Source organism: Ascaphus truei, chromosome 1 (assembly GCF_040206685.1).
Source record: "Ascaphus truei isolate aAscTru1 chromosome 1, aAscTru1.hap1, whole genome shotgun sequence".
Classification (NCBI taxonomy): Eukaryota; Metazoa; Chordata; class Amphibia; order Anura; family Ascaphidae; genus Ascaphus; species Ascaphus truei.
In genome coordinates this window covers 351,967,139-351,991,863 of record NC_134483.1, presented here as the reverse complement: position 1 = coordinate 351,991,863, position 24,725 = coordinate 351,967,139, and the positions used below count along the sequence as shown (strand labels likewise).

Here is a 24,725-nt window from a genome sequence, read left to right as displayed (position 1 = left end):
TCCGTGGGTGAAGAGGCGGAAAGTAGGTTAGTATGTACTAAGCAGTGCTAAACCATAAAACACCATATGGCAATTTAAGAAACTTCTTGGCTAATTTGCTCAAAGATAAATAGTTGTATTCAACAATGAAGAATAAATCAATGTACCATATAAAAACAACATACTGTAACAACATATAACAAATGTGATCATTGCTAAAATATACAGACATAAAAAAATTGGTTCTAGAAATAATATATTTCAGTGGGAAAGCAAGTAGCAGGATATGCTAAATGGGAAAGCTTTGGTACTGGGGATATCACAGGCTTTCCGTAAGTAATCAATAAGTCAAATAGTTGTGAATAATGTGTACCTCTACCCCCATAGTTACAGATGTACTATAGCCAGATTTATAGCAAAAATGGCAAAATGCTGCAGCTCGGGACAAAGTACAAGCTGATGCGATGCAACATCCGGACCTGACCTGTGCACCATTAAACTCCCGCTGCCGGGAGAAATACAGGGAGCACAGACCCTCCTGCAGCATCGCCTCAGCTTGTATTTTCACTCAAGTCTGGTTATAGCTATAGTTAGCAAAAGGAGAATGATTTAAGCAATATATAACTATCCAGGTTTCCTGTAATTGGGAGGGAGAAAGTAGAAGAAGATGAAATACTGTAGACCAGGTAAACAAGGAACTACAGTGACACCCCCATGAAGTGGTCCAAGGCCCAAAGGATTAGCAATGCAACAGGTTGATGGAACTCCAGAGGACCTATGAGGTCAGTTGTCATCACCTTAAGGAGCCCCTTCTAACACCTCAAAGCTTGTGTCACCATTGGATGGGAACTAGGGAGCCCTCTGGATGGCAACTAAGACTACCATTTCATGGACACGCTTGCAAAATTGATAAACTACTATCCCATCAAATGGATCGGGGTACTGGGCAGATATATCAAGGTACATTATGCTGGCTTTTGTGAATATTACTGTTTTATATAGTCTGTCCAGTAGACTTTATTAGGGTTACATTAAAATGGGGGACTAATGCTCCTGGAAGCTGCTATCATGTGGACATTCCCCTTTTAACAGGGGCTATGCACTGTACTGCGGCTTCCTTTATGTACACCAGGAGCCCCATAAACTACCAATGTCTACTTGACAGGGACAGCGCTAGATAAACTGTTAGTATATACAACAAACTTCCATCCAGGTCTATATATATATATATATATATACAGTATATATATACACAGTCTATATATATATATATATATATATATATATATATATATATATATATATATATATACTTCCATCCAGGTCTATATATATATATATATATATATATATATATATATATATATACAGTATATATATATATATACACAGTATATATATATATATATATATATATATATATATATATATATATAAAACAAGAACGGGGAGAAAGTATCCCACCAAAAGCACTCAACTCTTCAAATTTAATGGTTATAACATCACGAAAACACAAAAGTTTAAAACAATCCACAGTAACTCCTAACTATAAACAAATTTGTCTAACACCTGTAAATATACATATAATAAGTAACCTCTGAAAACACACTATGTATACAGTCTCTATGAAACACAATGGAATAAGGGTGCGGAGGCATGCAATTAGCCACCCACCATTATGACCGGCCGGTCTAATACAAGAAGCATGGTGGAACACAGGAAACTCACTATCTCAAACAAACACTCACAAAGGGTTAATGTGACGAAGATGAATTTAAACAGTGAGCAATAGCAATATAGCACTAGGTGTTTCTATCAGAATTGATCTATCATTCATTGAGTAATACTGAACCATAGTGCATGATGAAATTCAAAGTACACTGTTCATAGAGAGAGCTCCACATGTGTTAAAAAGTCTAATGTGTTCCAATCTTGAGAGTAGATATGTATAAATTGAACCGAGTGAATACTTAGCCGCAGCTAAGAGCTGGGATCCAAGGCAGAAGAGAGGCAGAGTCAACTGCATTCAAGCTGCTAGTCATGCAGATAAAAGGATCACTGCCCCACCGACATCGGTTCACAGAGGGAATGGTGTAACAGCCATGGAGGTACTGAGGAGTACAAACAACGAGAACGCGTTCACTCGGTTCAATATATATTGACTCTGGCACACTACATTGTTCCCATCTACACATCAGTTTTAAACAGCAATATAATTTATATTTTTATATCTATCCAGCTTGTACCTTAACCTATCTACCCTGGTCCATAGTAACCGTTATTACCATGGTTTGTTGATTCGGTCTGAGAGAACCGCTCTTACCACGGTACTCACAGGAGGGGGTTTCTTGAACTCTTCCACGTATATTTGTAACCGTTATTACCACGGTACATGCATATCGGAACCGTTCCTATCACGGTATATGAAAAAATTATATCGTTTGTATTGTAGCGTGGTCGTGGGAGGGGGGAGTTGTTTTAGAAACCCCACCTCAATTTGGTCTATCTGGCTTATCTAAGCCTTTCTTTTTTTATATATTTTTTGTAAGGCGACATTAGCCTTACTTACAGGTCACAATATTTATATAGACCTGTTGTGGCGGGTACTCTCCAAGTAACCCCATACTGGCATATATAGAGCAGCACTGTTGTTACCTGTGGGAAATGTTTTTTAGATCCCTATATTTTATATTTTGATACTATTAAAAGTTTTTTTTTAAATTGTTCCATATTACTACATATTCAAATTCACTACTCATTACCTACCTATATACCCTAACCATTTCTCTGCACTGAGTGATATTGACTGCTTTTAAGGAGGGGATCTTTTCTGGATCACTGGCCTCTCTGAGCCGTGTTATTCAGTTGTTTTGTATCTCAATTTCCATATACTGTAGAATGACTATCGTAGTGTAGCCCCTCTAGGAACTACTAGTTAATGTAAGTGGTTAATGACCATAATGGGTTAACTATGTGGGCTCATGCAGAGTAAAGCTCCTCCTTGGATAGTAAAGAGTGACCTGCTAACAGAAAAGAGGCCACGATCACTGTATTCTTGGTGGTTAATAATGTCACTATCTGGGTACTGTATATATAGCCAGTCCGAAGGTTGAAGAACTAGGTTCCAGGGACTGACAGTAGGGGGAGCCTCACTTTTAAGAATATAAATATGTTGCCATGTATAGCTACAGTAAGTGCACTAGGATTGATCTGTCCCTGGTTATTGTTTTATAGTTAGGGAAAGTGTCCTACCCAGATAGTGTCTCTAGCAATGGCTATGATTAACCCACTTAATCAAATACAAGGAAGCCTTTGCCCAAATGGGGTTCCCAGATAGGAACTTTAGGGCATAGTCGAATTGCCCCAATCGGAAGGTCCCTTGGCTGTGGCAGTCTGTACAGAACTGAGATATTGCTCCCAAGGAAATAAAATGTAAGTAAAGCCCCCAAAGGGATCACTAGTTATGGGACATCGTGGACGCTATACGTAGAGGGACGATTCAGCTAACCCAAAGAGAAAAAAGCATAAAAGTACAAACACTGTAAACATATCAGTAAATCTGAATAAAATGGTGTGTCTAAGTGTGAAGAGCATTATCAACGGCTATTGGTAATAAAGCTCTTATTTGTACTATAAAGTTCCAGGTGCCCATCATTACTCCATCAGTATATCTACACCCAGCCTGCGCAGGTCCAGAACCCTGACAAGGTATGAGAGACAGAGCAAAGCCATGTACATAGTCAGCTGATGAATACTCCTTAATAACCGGCCAAGGATGGTTACAGTATGTATGTTACATATCTAGAAAGAGATACTGTATGTGCATAGCTGCTAATATATAGATAAGATAATTATAGTAATAAAGTACAGCTTATACTGTACTGTATGTTCATCTTTTTTAGCTGCAATAGTGGTGTTTGAATAATATTAATATTCTGTTCTCCAAACTGCATGGCTCCCCAGGTTTGCTGTAGGGGATTTTTTATCTGTGCTAGAAAAATGTATAATGGTTAATCAGTACATATGTGTATAATTGTATAGATATGGCTTTGCTTTAAAACATTTTAAAGCATGTCCACAAATTAAGCGCGTTGAGGGGCTTTAATCATTTCAAAGTGGTTGCCGGGAAGATCAGTTATGCTGCAAAGATGAAAGCAATATATAATGACTGTGTCATCATTTTCTTCTATAAAACAAATCTACCACCTTTCTTTATATTGAGTGAAGGACCCTTCAAAGCATGCAGGGGGAATTAGTGAATAGTGAATCATCTAATAGAAATGTAGAAGTAATGGAGTACAAACATACTTCAGAAAATATTAATCTTCTTTAAAACATGCAAAATGAAAGGCAGTAAAACACTCCCTTTGCTATTTCATACTTGTACAGTAAAAGCTTAATAACTATCTGTGGTACTGTAAGTAAGAAACAAAAAATATACTCTACTCGATTACATTATTTCCACAAGATACTGATTTATTTTTTCTACAAGCAACCTTTAATTTCCACCTTTCCTCCAATCAATGAGTTTGTTATTTTTTATTTTGATACCTACTGTACTTGGCCATCCTTGTGAATTTTGTGAGAATGTTTTTAATGTGAATTCTACACTTTAGGAATAAGGCAGTGTTGTTGCTCTAAATGCAGAGTATGGTGTTCTGCTTATTAACACCATTGAGTAGATTGTCAAGTACTCCAACAAGTAATATTTTATTTTGAATAGCAATTGTTGAGATTTGAAATTGTGCTGCATGATATTACAGCAAACAAGTCTGTCAAGTTCCTACTACATCCCCCTACTCCCCTCATCTCCACCCCATGCATCAGGGAAGAATTGGCTATCTTCATTTCATCAAGATGATATGCTAGTGCTTTACAGGTTAAAATGGTTGATTTCTCTGTATGCATTTCACTTTTCAAGTTCCTTTTTGATACCTTGGTAATTCAAATTGTGAGAGCGTGTGACTATTTCAATCCGGTATAGTATAGAACATTGCGTAATTGAAAGTAAAGCGCAACGTAAAATTCGGGCATGTATTTTCATCTCTGAAATTAAGCACCGTGCCATAACAGAGGCCCAGTACTTTAATAATTTTACAGGATCTTGAGTAGCTACAGTACCAGTCAGTATAATTGTGTCAAGTGTATTTGGAGTCTGACTTAAGCTCCCCCCAAACATATTTAATAAGCATTTTTATATGCAGTTTAAATTAATCTCAATGGGATTCTATCCTTTGATACATCTTTTTTTTACCCTGAATTAGATATTTTGGCATTGATACATAAACCACCTAATCTTCAGAGTTTAATGTACTGTAGCAATTTTGTTTCCCCTCGAGTATATCTAAAATATATCTAAAGTAGAGATGTGCAAATTGCTCACTCTGTGACAGATTAAGTGACCAAAAAAATGTTTTTCTACTTATTTTTGTATGTGTGTGATAGAGCCAGACTACAAGCTGGTGTAAACATGTGTAACACCCCTTCCCTCCTCCTACGGAAGATTTGGCTGACACGGGCGTTATGGTGCTAACCTGTTAGGCTTACAAGAGGCCAGAGCCTCCGCGCTTGGGGAGCCTGGGATGACTGGTGCAGAGCCACCACCCGTGATGATCCCAGCGTTGGCGGGATAGCCCCTCACGGGAACAGTTATAGCTATGGGGTATACCTCAAATAACCACAATCCAAACAATGTATATGCAAAACACTTTACTATGGTCCCATAATACCCCTTGCAATACAATTTACACACAATAAACAATCTCTGTTGGTAACAACACCCCAATTGTCCACCCAAAGTACTGAGGGTGCCCTGACACCTAAAACCTGGTGTCCTGCAGAACAATCACACCCAGAGATATGTGAGGGCAGCGCTACCCTCCCAGTGTGGTATTGGTGCATGTGGGTACCTTCCTGGGTGCTCAGGTACACCAGGGTATGCTCAGACAGGCCGCATCCTTGATCCCAAGATGCTGGACCTCAGACACAATCCCCTTCTCGCCTTACATCCGGTATTACCGCGCGGTCGTTCCATCAGGCCTGGGGAATCCTCCGCTGCAGTTCCGCCTGCTCCACTGGATCATCCGCACACTAAGGGGACAAGTCCCTTACTATTGGCCAGCCTTACAGTACTCCACTACGGTGTAGGAGAAACTAGCTGGGACCCACGGGGAACGGGTCTGGTCTAGTCCAGCGGGCTTACCTCTCCCTTCACCGGCTCCATCAGGACTGTGCACACCGCCTCCAGTCCGCGGAGGAAATCCTGAACAGGACCTCCTCTTCCTGCACTGCTAACCTCAAGATGGCCACTGCCTTACACACAGTCCATATGTATGTGGCTGTGCCAACCACAACATGGCCGACACAGCTTACTCAAACCCTCGCACACGATGGGAATACTGCCAGAGTGGAGGCAAGGGAGGGTACCCTGCTACACGTGTAAATTAAGTAGAGAGTATCGAAAGCCTAATGACATATACATATTGGAGAGAACGTTTTCTAAAAATGTTCTCTATCTGCTGTGTTTCCTTGCTCCTACTGGAGAACTGTATCATAAATACATGTGCAGCCTAGTGCCCCTGGCTATAGCCTTCCACTGGCCTCAACACTCTAAGTCCTGATAGGAACAGGCAGTGTTGGGATTAAACTCCTGCGCAAGGTCTTGTCTGCAGTTGCAGCCTGGATGGGTATTATGTTGCCATATCCAGGGGCAGGCCTATTTGATGTGATGCCTGTCAGTACCTGGACCTGCCCTGTTATGGGGCGGGGTTACAAGTCCTTCCCCCTGGGGTATAAAAGCTGTCACCACCACATTTTTGTGGGTTGATTAGTGTGTGTCTTCCCTTACTCAGGGGGGTGGGAGTGTTCCCCTCATCCCATCAGGGGGTGAGGGAGTTTAGAAGCGATGCTTGGGGCCTCTAGCCCTGGGTATCTGATCCAGGGAAATTGGAGGATGCCATACCGTGCCAACATGCTGTGTTGTCTGTGGAGAGGAGGATTGCCTGTGGGGACCATCCTGCTTCTAGCATGATCCAGATGGGATGGAGGCACTGCACCCTAGGAGGAAAAGCCTTCCCTGTTGCGCTCCCACCCAACATCAACGGAGCAACTCAGACCTCCTGTAACAAGCAGGTGAGCTACAGCACCCATGTATTGGCCAGATCTCTTGTGGGAGGGGGGAGTGGGAGGGGCAAGACAAGTGCTACACATGCTTAGAAAAACACATGGATTGAAAAGCAGAGTTGTCTGTTTTTCCTCATTTGTGTGTCACAGCCTCTCTGGCACATTGCAACATCACTGATAACATGAACGAAGAGGAGCACTCTCCGCTTACGTTCCGCATCCAGTCAGATTGCATTCAGAATGTGATCACCCCTAGAAAATGAAGGAAAAGACGATGACTTAGGACGCAGTAGTTACATCATGGGGCACTCAAGCTGTTAAAGGAGCACTCTTGGTATGTTTCTTTATGTTGTTTTTTCTCGAGAGTGCTGCCTGTATTTCTGCACAGTTTAAAGCTCCCACGTCACGGCTTCCTATTGGCCTGCAGGACGTGGGACATTCAAACCCACCATATTGATAGCCCAAACTAGCCCCGTGTGGGCTGCAATCTTCCAAGGTAAGTATCTCTGGAAGCAGGGGGTCTCTGGAGCTGAAATTAACGCGGTTCACCTCTGGAGACCGCCTGCTTCAAATTTTTTTTTTTTTTATAGTTTCTTTTTTTTTTTAAACATATAAAAAAGAGAGCGCCTCTTTAAAAACCAAAATAATATATAATGAGAGCTCAGACAGACAGTTAACTAGTTCTGATTTACTACGTCAGAGACTACAAAGATAATTATACTGTGTGCCTTTTAAAATATTTATCTTGCCTCCAGCAGCCTGTTTCTATCCGGTGTGAAAATGCATTGGGGAAGAGGGGGGGGGGGGGTAACATATATTTTAACTAAAAATCTAATTTTATTTTGTATTGCTGTGAAACACAGTTCATTATCTTTTTTTTAGTAGAATATTTTTGTTTATGCATACGAATATTTGAATTTTATGTAAAGGTGGGACAAATAAGCCTAATTAACTTCCCTAATGTAGAGTTTGAAGGTATAAAAAGCTGCTACAAGCATTACCAGACTTTCAGGTCCTAGGTTTTGTTATGTGCTGGGACACTGCTGATTATGCCAAACTTCCTGCAGTTTTCTTCCTTTTGTTTTTTGTTCCTCTATATTTTGTTTTGTGAGAAGAATATAAATCTTCTTTATTACATTTACTATGAAATAAAAGTCTAGGGAAGATGACTGCTGAGGAGGGGAATGGACAGGCCTCCACCTATGAGCCACCTGTGAAGGAAGGCTCATACTGTACATATGTATCACAATGTGCATGGAAGATAAGGATGGATGCACAGGATCTAGCTCTTTTATTTCAATAGTCTGAGGAGTTGGAAGCAGGAGGGATAGAGGCACAAATGGATGTGGTAGTTGATAAGGAGGAGCGTGGTGTTGATATTGTGTGTTGAAAGCAGAGGAAGGAAGTGACTGATGATAGTAGCACTGAAGGAGTAAATACCTGTAATGTGAATGTTGGTCCTACAATCCTACAATAACTGTTAATGGTGTTGGTGGTAGCAGTGAAGTGATGATCATAATGATGATAGGCAATCACTTTTGTGAGCAGCAGCATGGACAACGCAACTAGCAGCACTAGTGCTTTGGGATGCTGCCACCTAACAACAGTTGGTGGGATGGCTAGCCTCCCAAAAAATAAACTGACCAATGAAATGTTGCCGATCACATGACCAGGGGCGCGTGCATGCACTGAGGTGAGGGTGGTGGGGAGTGGAGGGTGGAGGGGGGGAGGGGGGTGGAGGGGGGGAGGGGGGTGGAGGAGGGGGAGGGGGGTGGGGGGGGAGGGGGGGAGAGGTGGAGGGGGGGGAGGGGGGATGGGAGGAGGGGGGGAAGGAGTGGAGGGAGGGGAGTGGAGGGAGGGGAGTGGAGGGGGGGAGTGAGGCGCACAAGTGCAGTGCAGATGGTTAGCTAGTACTTAGCCTCATCGGATTCCCCCTTCCCAGATGGCGGCTCTACAGCCAACACACCGGATGTTTTACTCTTGTGGGTTAAGCAGTCAACAGGTAATTGAGCACAGGTGTGTTTGTCACATGTGGTGAGGGTATATACATGTCTGTGTGTCAGTCTGTCTTTGCACCCCCCTTTTGAAAGGTTCCACTCCGAGACCGAAACGTCGGACTGGGCGGCCTATTTATCTTGTATCTATGCCTAATACAGACTTTTTTTGTTTACATTGATCGGAGTGCAGTCTTCCTTTACCGAACGTGAGAATGGTAATGTTGTTTTAAATATATATATATATATATATATATATACATATATACATATATATATATATATGTATATATCAAAAATGAATAGACGATACCATTCTGTGGCAAACTAAATGCTTTTATTTATGCAAGCTTTCGAGATACACTGATCTCTTCTTCCGGTGCTGTTACAATGAATGAAGCAAGCAAGGTTAAACTTATAAACAGTGCATATTGGAATGTTATCTGTGACTGAAACCTATTTCTCCCCCCTGTGCTTTATGCCATGTATGACTTGAGGTGTTAAATAGTCCCTGAATGTTAGGAATGTAAGAGTGTGTGTTCATTTCGTTAGCCACAGAACGGTATCATCTATTCATTTGATTATTAAACTTGGCTAACACGGTACAGATACCTCTATACACACACACACACACACACACACACACACGTATTTGGTGCACCCAATCATTGTAAGTATTTTAAAATGGAGTTCCTCTATCAATACTTGTTTTCATCTACAAATAAAATGAATCAATTTTACAAAAATACTTTAAACCTTTGAATGCCAAAAGCCGTAGCTACATCGTTCTGGCAACCTGGGTGCCCCATGATATAGTAGCTACGTAGAAATATAAAATAAATGCTTGTTCCATACAATCTACAATGATGGCGGACAAAATGGGGGTGACGCGTGACCCTGAGTGCTGGAGGAGTCGCAGCACGGTAGCCCCGCAGCCCCTCCGGCACTCAAAGGGTTTATATAACTTGGTAAACATAATGTGTTGTGCAGTTTTTTTGTTTGCTTTTCTCTAAATCAATTTCGGTATCATCTAGTGTCCCATACAAAACATTGTACTTGGAGTCCTATATATTTTTTCAACCCTAATTATAATGATAATATTGTGCATTTTTGTAGAAAACTTATTTTTTTACCGGTCAGTGTGGCAGTCAAAATCCACACTTACATTACTTTCACTTTTTTTTTTTAATAAAGGCATTTTCACAGCACATAGCCTGTACAGTACATATCTAGGGTCTTTTCTTTTACAGTATTCTTCTCATATTATCAAACGACTTCCATCTATTGTCACAGTAACTGTATTCTGTAATGATGCCCACGTTCAGTGTTATGGATTCCACATGGTCAGTTTGTAACTATGGTTACATTCAGGCAATGATGTTGCAGAACCTAAAGCAAGACTGTAACTATCACATTTTTTTTTGTTGCAGTGAATGCATTTTGTTTAGTCTTACAGATCTTCAACATTTTCATCCCTGAAGATTGGTAAACACTGGCAGCAAGCAATCCTTTAACAAACAGTTATTGTACATCTGAAGCAACCTTCCTTAAAGAAAAGATTAGTGCTAAGGTTTTTGGTATATATTCCTCAAATTGCACATTGTAAATAGTGTCAATAGTATTTTTGTGGATTCCTAAAAATTCATTAGCTGCTTCTCCTGCCGCAGATCTCTAAATGACACGACATCTGATGCAGATATGACAGTAATGTAAATCTCAAGAAAGATCATTTGTCTGCAGACCATGATCACTTTAGAATCCGATATTCTGGTGTATATTATGATACAATAAATAATGATATTATTTTAAATAAATATAATTATAATAATAATAATCAAAGAAAAAGAATTCCATTCAAATCAATCTCGTTCATATTGTTTACCCTAGTTTTGCAGCTTGGAGACTTTGATATATAGTACCCAGGACATTGTTATGGTTTTCCCATGCCTGATCAGTCATTATACAGGCAGCTATCCTTGAAGTTGGTACTGTAAGTGTATCCTTCCTTTGAAGGATGTACAATATGAGAGGACTACTTTGTATACAGATGTAGCCATGACCCCTCTTACGATGGAAGCAGTGTATGGGAGCGGAAGAGCCCGGCATCATACCCATCTTGTAGTTTGCGCATGTGCAAATGCAGCCTTGCGCATGCGCAGAGAGGCGACAATTTGCGACGGCCATTTTAGGTTTGCGCAGTGGAGTCTTTTTACATGCACAGCCTCCAGAGTTGCGGCGGCCATCTTAGGAGAGACTCAGCAAGGGATTACATATCCCAGGAGTCTGAGGGACATGCAGGTAGAATGTTGACACAGTTTGGCAGTTACTGGCAGTTGGAAGAAGGGGAGAACTGTTGAGGTAGTGTCCATGGAGCAGTGCTCCCTGGACTAAGACTAGGTTTGTCCCTTAGGTCCCAGCTATGTTCTAAGTCCCATTCTAGATTGTGGCTGCTATAGAGAAGACCCCAGACAGGGACGCTACCCTTTAGCCATAGGCCTGGGACATAGACACTTTGTCCGTGCGGACAGCGCGCTGTCCGTGGGCGTGTCGGGAGCGTGTCTGGGGGCAGGCCAGTGACGTCACGGAGCTGGTTCGCCCTCATTGGGCGAACCGCTCACGTCACCGGCCCTGCGCTCCGGCGAGCGCCAAATCTGAACACTTGGTGAGACACACGCTTCCGCAAGTGTGCGGAAGCGTGCGCGAGCCCCTGCTAAAGCCGCTCTCATTGCGGCTGCAGGGGCTCAGTGCTGAGCGTGAGCGCGCCTCAGCACAGATCAGCAAGGCTGATCCCACTGTGTCCCAGGCCTTATAGTGTAAGGTGTAGCACCAGTGAAGAGACGCCACATGGTGAGCTGCAGCTTGCAGTTTGGGATCAGATCACAGGCAACTATAGACATTAAGCGACACCCTCCAGTTGGAGCTCCCTCAAGAGGCAGATGCCTGTGCAGACCAGAGAGAGAGGGTCAGCAGATGTTGTGGGATCAGACGGATCCTTTTTGCTGATTCAGCGGTACCTGGGTACAGGAGTGCCCAGGGAGTTAAAGTGGGGTAACGCTACTCCCTACACGTGGGTGTGACTGACTCTCATTGGGGGAGGTCCCCAGAGGTATTGGTGCCACGCACCCTAGGTGCTTTGGGTCACACTCACCATGTGTTATTATTATTGTATTGTGTGTGTTAAATTGTATGGTACCGTTATATCGTTATTCTATTGTTAGTAAACCAATTGTGATATACTGGTGTGTGTATCATTTCACTATAAGTGGTCCTGAAAGGGGTTTTCCCGCTGCGCTGGCATCCCTCTCAGGTGGAGGCACTGCCCCAAGAACGAGAGCTCACCCCAGGCTCCCAGCTACGGAGGCTCAGGCCTTCTGTGAGCCACAGGTAACGGCACACTAGGTTCCCTTAGACATGGGAAAAGGGGCTACACAACATTTACAGTTACATTCATTGAAGTGAAAACCATAGCCCAGATCTGTTAAATCAGGGTAAATAATGTGACATTAGCTAAAACAGGAACTACTGTTATTTTCCCTGAGTTAACACCTTATTCACTAAGTTAATAATATGCAATGAAAATGTCTGTCAATGAGCTTATTTTAATAGGGTGAACATCACGTTATTTCAGGATAGCGGTGCATATAAAGTATAAAGACATACAATACAATACAATACAATTATCTTTAAATAACAACTTTTTAAAAAATGTCTTTGCATTACTTCCATCAGACTATTTATTTTGTTGAACTCCATTTTTAAGCTCACTTTTATCGCCAGTTTTTAACTCCTGTTTAGCATCAGTTTTTAACTAACCTTTAACTTACATTTAACTTTCTCACCCTCTCTTCTCCATCAAAAGCCTTATGTCATTGTCTGGATGGGAGCAACATCATTTAGACTCATTTGCTTATCATTAACAATAGCGTATGTTAAAAGTAGCACCAGGCTTTTCACAAGAGTACATTCTGATTAACTGCATGTTCTTTGCTTTAGTGAATATTGAGTTATGATTAAAGCTGCAGTTCAAGTAATATCCTGCATGTGTGTGTTTATTTTTTTTAAATAAATCAGTTCTGTACTATGAGAAAATACTTGTAGCATTTAACAAAAAAAAATTAAGACATTTTTAATGCATTTTTGTTTCTATAGAAACCATTTCCAAAGTCACAGCCCCTTCCCCTTTCGATAGGCTCTGGCTTTTGAGCCCTGCCTTCTCTCTAGCAGTGCACCAATTGTATCGAGTAAATGCCTAGTCACAGGATATTGCTGGACTACATTGCCCACAATGCTGTGCAAGAACTGAATTAAGTAACCCTGAGCAAAGCGATTGATTACAGGAGAACGGATTGATCTGCAACTTAGCTAATCACTTGTCAGTGTGCAGATTGTATTGATGCACATATTGAATGGGGAAAAAAAAGTTTTTTTTTGTTTGCTTTTTTTTTTGAACGGCAGCTTGAACTGCAGCTTTGTGCCATTAACTTAGTTTAACGTTATGTTAAAAAGGCTAATGGCGCCTAGTAGGCTTTTAAGTCTCATTTTGTGGTTGACAAGGATTTCCAGCTCATATCTCCTTCATAAAGGTACATAAAGACTTGCAGCACCTGCTCAACATCCTGCTTATAGACTCTTTTTCTCGAGCGCTGGAAGGATTATTGCTTTTTCTCTACATTGCTCAACCTATTTTATTTTTAATTGTGAAAAATTCCAATATTCTACTTTTGGATATTTTACATTATAGGCTAAAGCTGTAGAATTCCAGGCATTATTGAAATCCCTGCTCTCTGATTGGTTAGAATTCTGGGCATTATTCATTCAGTAATGCCCGGAATTTTTGGCAACTTGTCAATTCACCTTTCAGAGATGCAGGGGGAAGCGCTGAGATTTTGAAAAAAAATTTTTTTTTAAAACCTGCTAAAATGTAAAACTGCTAACAGTAAATTACCTCTCCCATCCAAGCTCCAGCTGCATCTCCATTCCTCTCCTCTCACAGAGCACAGTAGCATATGCAGGCTCGCTCACACAGCTGCTAGTGCTGACAGAAACTTGTGTGTCCTAACAAGTCACTTTGTTTCATGCAACAAAGTAATATTTCTTCCACATTCTGCTAAGGCAGGGGGGCGCAAACTTTTTTCCCTGCGCCCCCTTGCCGGATGTCTTCCTTTCTGAGCGTCCCCTCCCTCCTCCTCCTTACCTTGATTCCCGGCACCTGGACGTCATGACGTCACTATGTCATTTGACGCCGCGTTGCCATGGTGATGCGTCTCCAGGTGCCGGCTGAATCAAGGTAAGTCGGTTTACAGAGGCCCTGCAGCTCCCCCGGCACTTAATTTAAGTGCCTTCGGGAAACGCGCGGGGCCTCTGTAAACCCAGGGCCCCCCGCCGGTAATCTCGCACCCCCCCTGGGGGTCGCGCCCCCCACTTTGCGCACCGCTGTGCTAAGGTAATTTTTATCTGGTTTTTATTTAGTTTGTAGTTTAAATCACTGTCCCCAACTTCTCTTCCCCCTTCACCCACCTCTCCCCCTCCCCTCTTCTCCCCCTCAACTCCCACCATACCCCCACTTCTCCCCCATCATCCCTTTCCCCCCTTAACTCCTCCATCCCCACCCTCACCCCTCTCTCTCCCCTCACCTCTCCCCCCTCACCTCTCTCCTCCCCCTCATCTCTCGCTCTTCTCCCCACCTCACCTCTATCTCCCCCCTCTCTCACCCTCTCTCTTCTCCCCCCCCTAACCTCTCCGTCCCCCATCACCTCTATCCCACTCACCTCTCTCTTTTCTCCCCCCTCACCTCTCTCCTCCCACCCTCTCATCTCTCTCTCTCTTCTCATCCCTCTCACCTCACTCTTCCCCCCACCCCCTCACCTCGCTATCTCCCACTCACCATTCTCTCCTCCCTCACCTCTATCCCCCCCACCTCTCTCCCCTCCCTCATCTCTCTCCCCCTCACCTCTCTCTCTTCTCCCTCCTCCACCTCTCTCCTCCTCCCCCGCCCCCTCACCTCTCACCCCCTCATCTCTCTCTCCTCTCACCCCCTCATCTCTCTCTCTCTCCTCTCACCCCCTCATCTCTCTCTCTCCTCCCACACCCTCACCTTTCTCTCTTCCCCCCTCGCTCACCTCTCTTCTCCCCCCCCCTCACCTCTCTCTCTTCTTCCCCCCTCACCTCTATCTCTTCTCCCCCCCTCACCTCTCTCATTTGCTACTTTACTTCTTTTTCCTACAAAGGTGCATCAGTGTAGTTCCGAGTTATATATCTATACAAAAGTGTCTATTATTTGATGAAAAAAGCTACATGTAGCCTATAATAGTAATAATCCCCTCAGAACAGGGCATTACTGGCCAACTCCTCCAGCCAGTGCATTATTGGCCAGTAATGCCCTGTTCCGAGGGGATTATCACTTAAGTAATGTCTAAGGAGAAGCTAACAGCGGTCAAGGTTCTTCTGCGGCACAATTCTGTAGGCAACCCTCTTAAGTATCAAACTCAACATTACGAATTGTAGACCAGGTGTGTTAAACTCCAGCCCTCAAAAATATCGCAGTTTCAGTCTTTGACTGAGCCACTGATTGAGCCACTTGTGCTGAAGCTGGGATATCCTTAAACCCTGACCTGTTGGGGGGTCTTGAGGACTCGAGATGAGCACCACTGTTGTAGACTACACTAATGTTTGGTTTGGATGCAATAGTAATGTTTATAGGAACAAGCATGTTACAATTGTAGTTGATATCCCTAGGATCTATGGTCATTTCTAGCAGTAATGTGCAGACCAGTGGTCCAACTGGCTCCAAATAAAAAGGAATGGACCTTATTTTACAACAATATATATGCCATTTCTGCTATAATAACCAGAAGGGAGACATTGTTTGTAGAATAAAAACAATTTTCTTTACCAAACCAAAATTAATTCTTATTCATGGCTTGTGAAAAATTAACATTTTTCTTTCTTTTATTCCTGAAAAATGTACAGTACACATATTTACTCTTTATGTTGATCTTCAAAATGGCATCATAATGACAGAACTAGCAATGATTTGAGGACTGAGACTGAAAGAGCTTTATCACAAGAGGTTAGATAAAGATTCTTAAAAAAAAACTAAACAAAACAAAAAAAACACATTGGTTTACGATGAGAACATTAATGTGCTAAAAAGTTAGACCCCAAACCATTTGTTTAACATGATAACATTAGGAGGCTAATTCTAGAAGGACTAAAGTGGCCAATCGCATTACGATCGGACAAAAACACCCATTGACATGCATGGGCCGCTTCAGGGCCCTAAGGCCTCGTTCAGGGTGCTGGCTTTGGAGGGAGGGCGTGCTTACGTGCGAGCTGCCATCCGAAACAATGTATTGAAAGGGAATTGCGGTTGTCAGGGTAGCAGCTGCCCTGTCTCCGAAGTACGGAGTTGACGCTGGCTACAGTTTCAATAAACAACCCAAGTTGTTTTTTGAAGCTGCAGCAGCGTCACAGGGACCTTGACAGCCAATGAAATCATTCTTGAGAATGATTTCAAGACAGCAACCCCGATCCCTAAGCTGCTGTCTGTAGCTCCGCCTCCTCAACTCTTGAAAAAGTCTGCTGGGGATGATGTGCACACATCGCCCAGCAGACTGCCGCTCGCACACGCGAACGCCCGCCCTCCAACTCCTGCCTCTGGCACCCTGAACGAGACCTAAGAGTATAAATACATTTTTTTTTACAGTTGTCAGATTTATTTAGAAGTGCCAATCATCTACATTTAACCTATTAACCATTAGTTGACTTTAGTCTTATGAGGAATTTCTATCTTAAGGTGGCTTTACTAGAGCTCATAACATAGTAATTCCACAGACCAACACTATGCAATCAAGTTATGTTTTTGGGCTCTGAGCACATACATAAATACATTTGCACTTTCTTTTCTTTATTATGGTCATCAGCAGAGAAATACATAACACATAACATAATTGCAATATTGAAAAATCCTTTTGAGTATTTTTTACATTGATAACACACATTTTACACATTTGATCATACCTGTCGGAGTCATGGTGGAACTTGTTTGTGCCTCCGCCAACATATTGCTGGAACTTGTTTGTGCCTCCGTCACAGTAATGGGGGGAAATGTTTGTGCCTCCGTCACGGTAATGGCGGACGTTTGTGCACTTGTAGGAAACGTAACTGCAAAAGATTAACAGATTAATGGCATACGCAAAACGTTTGATTATCAGTACTTAAGCCGTATTCTTCTTCTTAATTAGTAACTGGAGGCTTAAGTGTATACAAGTAATAGTGCTTAACCTCACATTCAGTCATTTTATCCATGTTAGATAATGGAGCAGATATGATTTTGAAAACTGTTATAGAAAGATTGATACACTACTAATGTTCTAAAATCTGAAAGCGAGAGAGACTTTTAAAACTAAATGTCCCCTAATTTTAAAACTACGCAAAACTGTAAGTTTGTAAAGATGTAGTAAGACATATTTTTTTCAGAGCTGTGATCGCACACGTGGTGGTGATGCAGTCTGGCAGCTGGGCTGATTGCAGCCCCAAAAACAGTAAGCAGCCCAGGAGGATTAACCCTGCTTCTGCTATTGAATGGGACCCCGCAACGTTAATTCTGTTGAGCCATTAGGAGAGAAGAGAAGTGGATAACAATGTTTTAGATGAGCTGCGCAGCCGTCCCCATCTCCATGTGCAGCACCAGGCAGCTCTGAAGGTAAGAACAAGTCTCCGGTCTGTCTAACCCACTGGATGATGTAGATTCCCGAAAATGTGTCTCTAAATCAGGAGGGAAAATACTATAGGACCATATTCGGTCATCTACGTCAGCGGTGCGCAAAGTGGGGGGCCCGACCTCCAGGGGGGGCGGGAGATTGTGCTGGGGGGCACGGGCAGTTGCAGAGGCCCCGCGCTCTTCCCCCCGGCATTTAAATTAAATGCCGGGGGATCACGTGAGGCCTCCGCAACTGTTTACTTACCGGGATTCAGCAGTCTGTGTTGCATCGCCATGGCAACGTGGCATCAATAGATGCCGCAGCACCATGTGACCAGACGTCACACGCCCACGCAGCGTCATCTGACGCGGATAAAGGTAGGCAGGGGGCGCTAGAGCCGGGGGCAGAGAGACGGGGATGCAGCACAAAAAGTTTGCGCTCCCCTTATCTACGTCATCAAGAGGCTGGTAGTGTTAAATATATTTTCCAGACCCCTTGATAACGCAGATGACTGAATATGGTCCTATATTATTACCTCTCATGATATAGAGGCCCATATTCGGGCATCTGTTATCCAGCCGGTTGGACAGACTGGGGACAGAAGGGAACTGGGAAGGAGACAGCTGTGCAGCTCATCTACAAGGTTAGTATCAGTTTGTCTCCTCAAATGATGACCCAAGTGAAGGATTAAGGCTGCAAGGGTCCCATTCAAAAGCAAGGACCCACTCAGCTTTAATTCTCCCGGGCTGCAAACCTTACTGTTTTTGGTGCTACGGACAGGTGGCAGATTTCAGCATGTTGGTCTGTGGCACCAAACACAGTAAATATTACTACATCTGTAAGATAAAAAAAAGGGTAGTAGCAGTTTGCACATAAAGTATTATTATTGTCCGGGAAAACAAGTCAGAGAAGCCTTTTTTTTTCATTTCAGTCACACAATATAGTGAAAAAAGTGTGATCTGCGCTCATAAAATTGTGGTAATGTGCTTAGGTATAAAATTGCTTAATGCAAAGTGATAACAGTGTTAAACCCAAAATAAATATATGATTAAATCAAATATTAAACCCGTTAGGATGGAGGTAGGTGCTGCTGTGCTCGTGGGATGGCTCCACAAACCGAAAACTAATACAAGAACAAAAAGAGAAGCAGCGCAAAAAGCCTCATAGTGTAGTATATTGAAATGTGTTTATAGCTTTAAACAGGTAAGTATTGCACGTACATCAAAGAAAGCATATATCAGCATGACATGTAAGGGACATGTTACCACTAGGCAAACTGCAACCGTGGATCAAGTTGTTTCAGCCCAGCAGCCGGATCGGGTCTCTCTTTTTCCTCTCTGGTGGCAGTCTTTATACACCCTCCACTCGAGTAGGTAAGAGCCCTCACTGTGTAGTGAGGGTATAGCCGCCGTTGTCGCGGAGAGAAAGATTCTCTTGCTGGTTCCGGCTCACCACACGTGTGCTGATGACGTCATCAAATGGCGCCGTCAGAGTTCTCACGTCGCGTCTTTTGCAGTTGAACAGAGAATGTCCCGAACACAGTCAATGTTGGTAATAAAAATAGACCTCAATAGGTAATGGGCTGGAACGCGCCCTCTTCCTTCCTACGCGTTTCGTATAAGAATATACTTTGTCAGGGAATATCGGAGGTCCTTTCTCCAAATATAGGATGTTTAAAAGTTTAGCAGTTTAGTGCAGATTAGTTTTACCTCCCTGAATGAGGGTCTGTCCTATACACCGACAGCCAATCACAAGAGAGATATAGGTATAAAGAGCGCCCAGAAGGTAACCTCCGATATCCCCTGACGAAGTATATTCTTATACGAAACGCGTGGGAAGGAAGAGGGCGCGTTCCAACCCATTACCTATTGAGGTCTATTTTTATTACCAACATTGACTGTGTTCGGGACATTCTCTGTTCAACTGCAAAAGACGCGACGTGAGAACTCTGACGGCGCCATTTGATGACGTCATCAGCACACGTGTGGTGAGCCGGAACCAGCAAGAGAATCTTTCTCTCCGCGACAACCTTTGTCCCATAATATCCTTATCAGAGAACCAATAACGTTAAGGGGAGGTTGGGATAGGGGAATTTTAAAGCGTGCCTTTCTATTTAGGTTACTTAACCCTTTTGGTGCCATTTAGACTTTTCTACTACATCATAGCACTCCTGTGCCCTCATGACGTAGTAGCTAGATCGTAATGATCCTGCTCTTTTTTCTAGGGGAGATTGTGATCTAATCTATCACTAAGTGGAACAGAAGGACGCCACTCCTCCTCTTCCATCATCAGTGCTGGCACGATCACATCACATACTCCTATGTGATATGGAGGGGCAGTGGCACTCTGGTGCAGCGGCCCTTCCGGAACTCAAAGAGTTAAAGGGAATTATCTTGTTTTCTCCTGTATCAAAACATGTTTTAAAGCATAAAACATGGTGGACAAATGGCATGTTTAAGGTTGATTGCTTAGAAGAAACAAACGACCTGTAACTATTTACTTGTATTTGTTACACATTGTCATTTCTGCACACCATTTCTTCTCAAATCCCCAAAGTCATTATTAATCTTTGTTGTGAAAATATCAAAGGCCCCAGCAACTTTTCCTTTGGAAAGTATTTGTACGGAAGCATTATTAGCCGGAAGCAACAAGGAAACTAAACAATGTGGAAAAGTATAGAGGAAATAATGCATTTGTAATTGTGGGTCCTCCACCTAACATGTGTTAAACGTTTTTTTTATGTGCCGGATAGAAAATATTACATACAGTATAGTTAGAGTTTCATGGGAACAAAAAAGTACCGGTGGTAACAAACAATTGTACATGGGCACATAACTTAAGCACTAATTTTAATCTGAACAGGGCATTATATGGCCATTAATATACTGTATGTTGTGTTATACAGAGATGTGCACTTGGCCTGGTGTTTTGTATTTGGTTTAACAGTACATCCTTTTGGTGGTTTTGACTTTGGTTTTGTCCAAAGCCAATTTGTTTGCTTTTGGTTTTGTATCATGTAACCCGGGAACAGGTATGCAGGTCACCATGCCTGACAGGGGACCTCGGTCAATCCAGGTCACCCGGGTGTTCCTTGACTGGGGTTCCAGTGAAGGTATGAGGGATGTAGGTCTTTTGCCTGGGTTGGATACTGAGGTGCTGCTCGGTAACGACCTGAGACACCTCATCTGCTCATTTGTGGAGGATGCTGCTCCGGTAGCAGCCTTCACCCAAGGCCAAAGCAGGGCACTTGCCCAGGCAGGGGAGCCTTTGGTACCCCTGCCAACTGAGGATCTCACCGTTCCGCTGCATTTGGAACCAACAGCTCCAGAGGTCCCTGCGGAAACCAGGCAGGTAAGCCAGACAGAGTCGATACATTGTATTGACCCTTCTCCCAACATACCTGCTTCCCCATCCCCTGACTTAGTGACTGAGGATGAGTGGCCAGAGCTGGGGGCATGGTTCAGAGAGGTGGTGCGGTCTGATCCCGACTTAGAGGGCATGAGACTCCGGGCATCCGAGTCTGCCTCTGAGAGTGGGTTTGACCGGTATCTCTGGTACCGTGAGCTCTTGTACAGGGATCAAGCTCCTAGTGCTCCAAACAGAGTATGGAGAGGTAGAAGACAGTGGTACCCAGGGAGTATAGGCAGCAGTTACTGCAGGTAGCCCACTCCATTCCACTAGCGGGGCATCAGGGGATAACTCACAATAGAGCCTGGCCATTGCAGCGTCTCTACTGGCCAGGGTCATCCAGGGCAGTGGCAGACTTTTGCAGATCCTGTGTTGCCTGCCAGCAAGTAGGCAAGGCGGGTGACTGTGTGAAGGCTTCCCTGAACCCACTACCGGTAATTGGGGAACCCTTTCAGAAAGTAGCTATGGGCAAATTTTGACCCCTGGAGATCCCTAGCTGGACAGGAAAGTGCTACATACTCATGGTGGTGGACTTTGTCACCAGGTACCCTGAGGCTGTAGCACTGTCATCCATTAAAGCTAGTACAGTAGCGAAGGCATTGATTGTGATTTTCTTTGGAGCAGGATTTCCTAGTCAGATTCTAACTGATCAAGGGTCGCAATTCATGTCTGAATTGCTTCACTGTCTCTGGGATTTGTGTGGAGTGACCCACCAGTGCACAACCCCTTACCACCCCCAGACAAACGGACTGTGTGAACGGTTCAATTGTACCCTGAAGTAGATGCTTCTGGCATTCCCTGAAGGGAAAAACTGGGAGACTCATCTGTAGCATCTGCTGTTTACATACCTAGAGGTACCGCAAGAGTCCATTGGCTTCTCACCCTTCGAGTTTCAATATGGCCACAGGTTCCGGGGAGTACTTGACCTATTCCGTGAGGGATGGGAAGGGGAGACCAATACTACTAATGCTTCTATGTGTAGCCATGTGTAAGATTGGTGTACATATCTCTTTCTCATGCTGGCAGTAAACCTGATAAGTATGCAGGATTGCCAGCAACAATCAATGGAGGTTTGCCCTCAAACCCTGGTGAGGTGTCATATGTCCCCAAAGAAAGTGACAACATGCATTGTGCCCACACTTAGTGGTACAGAGCATGTTTGTTCTCTGGGGGGTGATATAAGACACAGCACTGCCTAAAGTTAGAAGTTCAGTTTCCTGTTGTTGTGCTGCTCTGTGAGAGGCACGTGAAGGTCTGCAACAATGTTGCAGTGTCTCCTGCTAGCTGTGAGTCAGTGAGCATACGCAGCAGAGTGAACAGAGTTAGAGGAGCTGACAGACAGGGCAGCTCAAGAGAGGAGCTGAGAGAGACAAAGCAGCTCAGGAGAGGAGATTACAGCAGCCAGAGAAGCTGGGGAATCTCTTTGAGAGTAAAGGTGGAAAGCAGCTCTATTAGGGAGAAGGGACCTTCCTAATGGAGTGCTGCAAAGAGATGAGCGGCTGAGCTGTTATCTGTGAGGGGCAGCTTGCCCATACCACCATGCAAATAAAGATGCCCTTGTTAAAGATACCTCCACTGGGTGAGTGTGAAGTTACTCAGCAGTGGATGGCACCACCAAGAAGGAGTTCCTCACCAGGACCATCTCCCTGCGGAAGCACAGATCCTGATGAGGTGGAGGCGCTGCACATGAAGTAAGTTGGACTCGCACCCACTACCTCAGCTACCTGTCCTGATGACATCCCCTAATACCATCAAGCGGGAGACTCAGGAGTCCTGTTACTTGCAGGTGCACCACCACACACGACCTTGTAATGGGGACCGGTTAGACCACACGGGCCAATGTGAGATTGGGTGGGTCAGACAAGGGGGGTCCAGCCGTTACATTTGGAGGCGCTGCTGAGATACCTGTCAACAGGACAGGCTTTTGCTAGGCACACTAGGAAACAGGGAGAGTGTCTGCTGCCACTTTGTGCTGCGTGGGACGGAACCAGGGGTAGTCAGGGAGCTGCTGGAGCTGCAGGCCGCACAGACGCCTTGGGATCCGTTAGGGGTTAGTCAGTCTGGAGCAGCGGGCTATTGCTGTTCTAGTCGCCTTGAGGTAGCGCTAGCGGGGGACGCCTGAAGGGGTAAACTGGTAACTTAGGGCAGGAATTCTGGAAGGGTCCGCACTAGGCTAGCCAACAGTAGGTCGACGCCCAAAGTACTGCATGGAAGAGCCAGAGTACTCTAGTCTCCATTCCAGACCACTTACCAAGGAGCACAGACTGGAGGAAAGCGTTACAGTAGACACAGAACGAGTGAGCCTAGCCTGAGGTAGTGCAAACACGAGTCAGATCTACATTAGGTACACAAGGTGGTGCACAAGGCATTTTATTGCATCGGAGTGGCAGCTGCCCCGCAGAGAGGAGCTCCATGTGCGATAACAGAAATTATAACAGAGAAAAGAATGGCGACCGCAAGAATGGAGGCTTTCTCAAGCAGTGAGTCACACCTAAGATGGCGGCTCCCGCCAAGTCGGGAGAGCACCAGGACTGTGCAAGAAATTGTTGCAGAGTATTGTCCGGGTTGGGTGCGAAACCCTGAACCCCGCCCCTGCACTGTGAGTAGTTCAGCACAGAGTCAGAACCACTCCTTGGTAGAAAGTGCCCCTCCTCTAGAGAGAACCGTCAGAATGGAGGATCTGCAGAGCGCAGAAGGTCCAGGATGGCGGGCAAACGAGGAACACGCATATGACCTGTGCGTGGAAGAAGAACAAGCTACAGAAGAGACTTTTGTGAGCCTGTTGGAGACTGGCGTGACAGCCGTGGCTGCGCCGGGTTTGTCCTGTCTATGCTCTCGGGAAAGTAACCTCGAGGCTAGTGAGGACGACAGTGTTGCTAGATGGGAGGAACGAAATGGACTTTGTTATCATTCCATATACAAACAGCCAAACGCTACCTCAAATGTGATGAAGAAAGATAATACGACCCAAAATGGCGGTTCCCGCGTTCCCGGGACACCGCGTGGGCCAGCTGCAGAAAGTCTTGCAACTTTGCAGTTTGCTGATTGTTGGCCAGGATTGGCGCCAATGAGAAAACTCCACCCCGTTGGGGAGTTTGGCGCGAAAGCTGGAGCCGCGTCCTCATGGACTATGACTGACTCCGCCCCTGTGCTGGGTCAGCCTACAAGTCTACGAGACCCTCCTCTAGAGTCCACCAGGGGGAGTGAGCACATTGAACTGCCAGTAGCAACTTCTGTTCCCCCTCAGAAAGAAACAGAATGCAGCAAACCACAACCTCAGCAACCAGGGGCATGGCGGGCCAACGGAGTGACTTACCCCTTTCTTTTGTGCCTGTGTATACATAAAGTGAGGAGGGGTGATAGGATCTTTGCCTGTTATTCATTGCCTAAAGGATTCCGGGAAGTATCCAATGACGGAATCACCAGCTTGAGGTGTGAGGACTCTGATTGTGTATCTCTGGGAAAAGAACTTGTTTGGGGAGCTACTTTCTTTGCAAAAGGAGCAAACCAGCTTGTGTCT

At 44.2% G+C, this 24,725-nt stretch overlaps 1 protein-coding gene across 2 annotated transcripts in view; it reads right to left on the bottom strand.

Moving 5' to 3' along the window:
* The window catches only part of EMCN (endomucin), a 131,520-nt gene that overhangs the window by 88,698 nt on the left and 18,097 nt on the right, over positions 1 to 24,725 (bottom strand). For both annotated transcript variants that reach the window (XM_075609167.1, XM_075609177.1), the window contains exon 3: positions 17,115 to 17,258. In XM_075609167.1, coding sequence (XP_075465282.1) covers positions 17,115 to 17,258 — 144 coding nt within the window. The remainder of the gene's footprint in view (positions 1 to 17,114; positions 17,259 to 24,725) is intronic.